Raw genomic sequence first — 7,274 nt, 5'->3', positions numbered from 1 at the left:
ATGCTCCCTATGACCCTAAAGGGACTCATCATGAAGCCTATGATGTGGTCTCTTTTTTTTTTTTTTTTAGGTTACGAACTTACGATTCTTGCATGGCAAAGGACATAAAAGCTAGGTAGAAAATAAAAAGAAGAAGAAGAGGAAGAAGAAGAGGAGGAGGGGTTCGGATTATGGTTTAAAGTCTTAATGATGAAGGAGATGATGATAGTACTGTTGGAAGAAAGGTTTTGCTTTATGAACATGAAAAAGAACTCTTTGCATTGTGAAAAGGTGGATAAGATTTTTTTTTTTTTAAAAGGAGGAACACTACCATTTGATCAAAAGGTTAAACCTTTTTCTTTCCTCTCTCTATTCTAGTCTTTGGAATTAGGGTTTTGAGTTATCTAAAAGTATGCCCTGTGGGTGCCCCTAAAAACCCAACCTAATGATGCTCTGAATGATATGGCCTGTGGGTTTTTCAGGGGACTTAGTAATACCAATTCCCCTTTTGGTGTTAGGGTTTTGGGTGAAGGGTCTGCATGGGAAAAGTTTGGCTAAAAGATGTTGGAAATGGAGGTGTGGCAGTACTGCTCATGGAGTGAAGCCTGCTTCCTAGGGTTTCCAAGGCCCTGACCTGTGACTTGAGGAACTTGAGATAGTTGGCAGCCTCATCTAGCATGGACGCAGTGTCCATGTTTTTCCCTCCAGGGACCAGCCTTTGTAGAACCCTCAACCTCTCACTTATCCTTTCCCTCCTATGCCTTGCAGCCACAGTCTGTGGGTCACTTGATATCTTCACATTCTTTCTCTTTGGCTTCTCCACTGCCTCCTCCCTCCCAAGATTCACTGGCCTCAGAGCTGCAGCCCTGTAGATCATCTCCTTCACCTGTGCGATGGCCTCCATGTCGGGCTCATAGTTGCTCTCTTGACAGAAGTCGATGCTCGAACAACAACCCGAATCCTTTTCAGCTGTTTTGAACCTCTTCGGCTTCGACGTGCTACCGAAAACAATCTGGAATCCTCCATCCATTGTCGAAGAACTCGATTGAGCAAGACTGCTGCATGCTTGGGTGGTCTTATCTCCTGTGCATGCATGCCCCTCCTCCTCCTCCCCCTCCTCCTCCTCCACCACCACCTTCCTCTTAGAACTAAGCCTTGTGCTTGAGTACTCAGGCTGTGGAGGTTCTGGGTTTGAAGAGCTTTGTGAGGCTACCTCGTCACGATTCGACTGATTTAATTGATCAAAAGAGCCATGGTTGTCGGATTCCCCCGAAGAGATATTACCGCTGTAACTGATCAATTTACATAAGTTTTCACTGCTCTCAAAGATAGTCGAGGTGCCGTCTTCGTTGCCAGCCATGCCCTTGGCAATCTGCGGCACCTCCTTTGATATGCTAGAATTATCAAGTAGAATGCCATGTGGGTTCATGACCATGGGTCTGCTGATACATGGAAGCGAAGAGCATAATTGAGAAGAAAGAGAATCCCCTAGTGTGGTACCTGTTCCTGGTCTCATCATAACTACTGAATCAGCTGCCAACTTTATTGCTTCCTGGTACTGCAAGAAATCCAGATCCAGGATGTTGCTTATTGAATCCAAAGCAGGAGCAAGCATTTCCTCCATCTGACAAACTGTATCAAAATCTGGACTTGTCTTGCATGCCTGAATGTCTTGGACCTCGAAGCTTTTGGTGGAGAAAGCTTCGTCAACCTTCCCGCTTATGCCGCCGTAATATTCGTTGGATTCCAGGATATTGTCGTATTGGCCGCTCCATATACATGGTGGAAATGGCATAGAACTTTCAGTTTGGACGACTGTTGGATAATTCCAACCCAGACTATCCATTGCAGCTTGTTCTTTTATGCCTGCAAGTCAAATTCGAACAATGAAAACAAGTAGAAAACTCACTATGTGAACTTTTTAACATTTGCTTTGATCGATATCATAGTATTGGACAAAAAAAAAAAAGAGAAATATTCATCATTAATAAAACCTTTAGGAAATTAATTTATGTTGAATCATCTATTTTCCTGAGAGAGAAGTTGTGGTATCTGAACATATAATACAAGTTAGGGTCATACCTTCTGCAACCAGCTGAGGAGAAGCTAAAGCACCCAATCAAAGGTATCCTCTTCAAAGTATCTCAACCCCCTCCAGCAGAGTTACTGATAATGGCCACTAATGCATTGATATCATTCCTCAGAGTACACACCACGGAATTTAACGCAAAGAGTAGGAAAACTGCCGTCACTAATGCGTGTTTGGCAACAATTCCTTTGCAACACTGTAACAAGAGACAAGCCATTGAGATTTCATGACAACAAATCACTTGCCTATAGATAGATAAGTCACAATATGTAGGAAAAGAAAGAAGAGTTCATGAGAGGTATAAGAATACCTTTGGTTTGTGAAGGTAGAAGTGATGCTTTCTGATCAGTGGGTTCTTCCTAGAAAGTGAGCTTATAAAGAGGAGGGAAGAAGAGATGGTCCTTACTGATAGTTGTACATGGGCTCTTTTTAAAATGGCTAGCCGTGTTGGAATTTAAATGATAAGGCTTTTTTAAATCAACTGGTGGGGGAGGGGAGGAGACTTGAGCAGATGGGCAGCATATGAGACTTCTGAAGAGGATTTGCAATAAAATAAGGTGGGAAAAGGCTCTGCAACTCTTTTGGTTTCTTCTGCTTATTCCATGCGCCCTGCCAACTTTCCTTAGGCTGCAGTCAGAAAAGATAGGTGAGAGCTTGAGCACCACCCTCTCTTGTCTATAATTATGTTGTTAATCATAGCTTAATCCCTAGCTACAATTTGTCTCCATGGTGGTGTTGCCAGATGTGAGGACAGTTGGTATTTGACAGTCCTAGATCTCTGTAACCCCATCTAAGTTTGCTTGTTCTAATCTTGCTACCGACAACTTCATACAGTAATAATGAGATGATGTGAGACTTCAAACAGTTTTTTTTGCATGCATGCACTTATGCATACTTGAATGCAATGAACTGATGCACATTTATGCTGCTTGCATGCACATTCATACACACCAACAGTAGAGAGAGAGAGAGAGAGAGAGTTTGGATTATGTTGAATAGCATAGAAACTTTAGTGGTTTTCTTCAGAATAATATAACAATAAAGCTACAAAAAATTACTGAAAAAGATGGGGAGGCGCCAGTGGGCCAAACAAGCTAGTTTGGACTTTGGACTGTTGTGTTAAATAGTAACAAAAGTTGGTGTCATATGGTTAAATACGATGGAACAACTGAGCATGTGAGATTTTGTGCACATGGACATATTAATATATGTGCTCTTTGGTGTATATATATTCCAACAAAGAATATATCTGCTAAAAAATACTCTGAAGATTGGGGATTGTGATATTAAGGAGCGGTCTACAGTGATAAGCTACAAATATTGGTATACTAATGGTCCGGAGCTTTTAAAATTCTAGAGAGAGAGAGAGAGAGAGAGAGAGAGCAAGTTGTTCCAGAATATTTGCATTTCCCTGTTTCTTTAATTTAAATGCTTATGGCTGGCTACATGGATAACTGGGGCTTTCACATGCTTACCACCATCACAGCTCACTGTAATGGTTGCAAACCCAACTGCTTGAAAGGAGGCAGACTGGTTCCTTCTCATCCCTAATTCTATGCTAGAAAGTAAAAAAAATTCAGTTTGTTGCTTACTACTACTTTTTAATTTTTCCTTTCCTCCATCTTATCTCTTGCTACTTGTAGAGCTTTGGAACCAAGTTGGTGTATCATACCTCACTTTGTCGAATGGCTCCATATATCAAGCATCCAAAGGTCGACATTTTACTTCAACCAATTGCTTGAAAGCCTAGAGAAGACAAACAGGTCAAAAAAAAAACAAGAAAAGAAAAGAAATTTAGTGTGAACACTGTTATGCCTTACCTCATCATCTTATCTTGCATGCTCTATATAGTGTATAACATTGTCAAACTAAAAAAATAAAAAAGTCCAATACCTTTACCACCAACATAACCAAAACTCACCAAGTTGCACCGAGTATGACTCACACCCTACTTGACATTCAATTCTTCTTCTTTTTTTTAAAAAAAAATTAAATTAAATTTGAAATTCCATTCAATTTCATTAAGGCAGGGCAGGGCAGAGCAGGCCATTGTGACTGGTCACTTACCTCCCGGTGAGACGGTGGCCCCACCGTGGATAAGGGTAAGAGCCGTATTCCCGTGTGAGGACGCCAAGTACCAACCAGATTTGGGGACCACAAGTGGCCGCGCCCGTGTAGGCCGTGGGCCCCAGTCAAAATTCAATCATTGGGCAGTCCAGAATTGGGTTTAAATCTAGAGGTGGCTTTCTCACACTTCTGTTGGAGAAGTTTTAGCTGTTATCTCTTAACCGGGTCGGATCGGCTCGTGGTCCCGAACCGGATCGTCGAAACGGGTAGTGGGTCCGACGCTTTGGCTCCATTATTTGGGGGTGCCTCGTCGTCTCGTGGGTTTGGGTCCTTTGGGTATCCCGGTGGCCGACGTGTCGACATTCCATTGGAGAAGGGAGGCAGCAGAGACATCCTTCCACGTGGGGCTAGGACCTGATCCGGGACCAATCGGATATTTTTCCTTTGCTGAGAGTGAGAGTGGAGCTTTGTGATCGACTACTTTCTCTGCATACAATTCATTCAGGGAATTTAAATTCCAAAAAGTTGGTGAATGGGTGATACGCATAATAAAAGCTTGGAGGTCAAGATGTCAATAATAATAGATGTTAAGTGGGGACCTAACAATTAATTATTCCAAGGAGTAGGAGCTCCTTATTAGCAGTATCGTATTCCAGATGTATGACAATAAAAAGAAACAGAAAGAGCTCAAGGAATGTGAAATTGTTATATGCTGCATTGCATATATACAAGTCTAATGTTATGAATTCATGTGAAATTATCATGTTCTATAGAAGAATTTAAGCTGAAATAGAATGATGAACTAAATCTTATATACTTTTTCTTTTCTTTTCTTTTTTATTAAAAAACACACACACACACACACACAAAATCTGACATGTTCCAACAATTATCATTATTACTTTTACACTAAAACACCTACTATCCATGTTTATTCTATCAGCATTATAGTAAGTATAAACATTTTATAAAAAAGAAAAGCAAGTAAAATTTAAGACATGTAATCATGAAATATACCGTGGCCGTTTCTAATAATTGGATGGCCAATTGTCTTGATTTTAAGATCTACTTGCAAGCCTCTCAATACTGAAAAGTTGAAAGTTAGGAGACCCGTATGCATATTTTTAACCAGAAACTTAATAACACTGACTGTAAGTGGCATGAACAAGTCTAGCTAAATCAATCAACATTCGATGGAAAAACGACACCATGTTGCGACATGTTCATAACAGTCCAGATAGAGATAGAGAGATTGAGACAGAAGTAATTGCTTACATTTAAAATTTGGCAATACCCTGCATATTTGGTTGGTTGTGACAGCTATGTATACCATTTGTTTTGGTGGTAAATCTCTGCTTTGTTTTCCTCTCAGCCTTGGAAAATTCGAGGGAATAACACTGTAGAGTCCATTTTCAATTGTTCCTAGGATGACTTATTCGTACATATCACATTTGTGGAGTACTCTTCTCTTAACATCCAATTGGAATGACATCGATTTTCCAAATTTCTGTTTCACCACGGGGACACCGCAAGACCTCACAGAGCTTTCGGCAGATCACCAGCAACCATCGCCATCGCCATCACATGGCAATCGCTTTCGCCATCTAGCCCCGGTCTATCAATGCTGAGCCACTTGTTCATGCATTTTTTCCACTTTGTAGCATTTTGTCACATTCAACGACACCAGCTCCTACAGAGGGAGGGGAGGAGAGAGAGAGGGGTCCATCTCTCTTTTATCTCTCATTCTAATCCATAGTCTGAATTGATCCACCAACCTCCAACCTATTGATGTGATAAGTACAATGGCTTGGTCCTAGGAATGAAAAGCATAGGCATCCCACCAATATATTCTCAATTCCAAAACAAGAAAGTGCAGAGCGGAGGTTTACCACCAAATAGATACTGATAGAACTGTCACTCCTAGTAAAAGTAAAAAAGGGAAGGAAAATAAAGAGATATATATATATATATATATATATGTGCTTATAATCTTCAGCAGGTAAAAAAAAAGAAAAGAAGGAATCATACGCAGAACTGGCAGGCAATATGGAGGCAATTAAAAGTATTCAAGGTAGGAAAGCAGGAAGTAAACAGTAACGCCATAAATAACTTGCACCTTTCATTATAGTTTTGCAGAGGGAATTGGGATTGCAATTGCAGCAACAGATTGACGCAATCAGAGGAGAGATCCATCAGTGAGTGAGATTGGTGGTCCATCCGGGGAATGCATCACATCACATGATGGGGGCCACATTACTGGCACCAAGTCTTGAGATTTGGAATGCAACCCAATCAGTGAATGGTGGGTCCTCTTCTCTTTAATGCCCTGTGGCAGCAGAGCAGATTCAGGCAAAACAGATCATTCGCATCCATCAGGACCCAAATTTAGAGTCGGTATGTATTATTATTCTTCTAACTACGTATGTTTTTTTTTTTTTTACCAACCAATCCCTCATTACTTCAAACAAACAGAAACAGTTCAGTACATAGTAATTACTTTCCAGTCTAGATTTTACACCTGCATGAGGACAAAAATGTAGCTAGTCTTACTATAGAAGTTGAGCTTGTATGCTTGTCCACAGAAGATTGATCAATCTGTGTTACTCCATTCTCATGGTATTTTCCAGTAACTAAGTGTAAACAATATCTGCATACAATCTACCTTATAGTTCCAAATTAGCTATCAACCATGACCTATTGGCAAGCATGCAGACTTCTCTTTGAGAAACGTCCTACTTTATCAACAGAGGAGAATCACTTAGAAGAGTTGAGGAGCCATGGCAAACTTGCTGGAAAGCTATTATTTTTTGTCCATCAGATCAAGATATCCCATAGAAGGCATGCAAGGAGAACTAGAGCATTGGATCTGGTGCTTGGTTCAAAATAATGATGACTAAGATTCTTATATAGCAAGGATTCTCTGAACACCCAGCAATTTTCATCTAAGATTGTCAGTGATTAAATGCTTCCTTTACACAATGATGAAAGCCTACAAGTGAAGGCAAATGATGACAAGAAGTGAGTGTAAGCATACGGAATTTACAGTATATGTCTCCTTATTTTGTTGAATAAGATCCCATCTTCTGATAAATTCAACAGATTCTAGTCTTCCTACCTTCCTTACTACCTACCTGTTACA

At 40.5% G+C, this 7,274-nt stretch overlaps 1 protein-coding gene across 1 annotated transcript; it reads right to left on the bottom strand.

Annotated features, from left to right (window-relative positions):
• Positions 1–493: 493 nt before the first annotated feature.
• On the bottom strand, positions 494–1,603 carry LOC140789214 (uncharacterized). Its single transcript, XM_073138818.1, has 2 exons — positions 1,115–1,603; positions 494–991 (listed from the first exon to the last, which is right to left on the bottom strand). Exons 1-2 carry the CDS (start codon positions 1,601–1,603, stop codon positions 494–496), a joined length of 987 nt encoding a protein of 328 aa, XP_072994919.1.
• Between the last annotated feature and the right edge of the window lie 5,671 nt (positions 1,604–7,274).

This window comes from Typha latifolia, chromosome 5 (genome assembly GCF_019914945.1).
Source record: "Typha latifolia isolate L0001 chromosome 5, TyphaL0001v2, whole genome shotgun sequence".
NCBI classification, from domain to species: Eukaryota; Viridiplantae; Streptophyta; class Magnoliopsida; order Poales; family Typhaceae; genus Typha; species Typha latifolia.
This window is presented reverse-complemented; position numbering and strand designations above follow the sequence as displayed.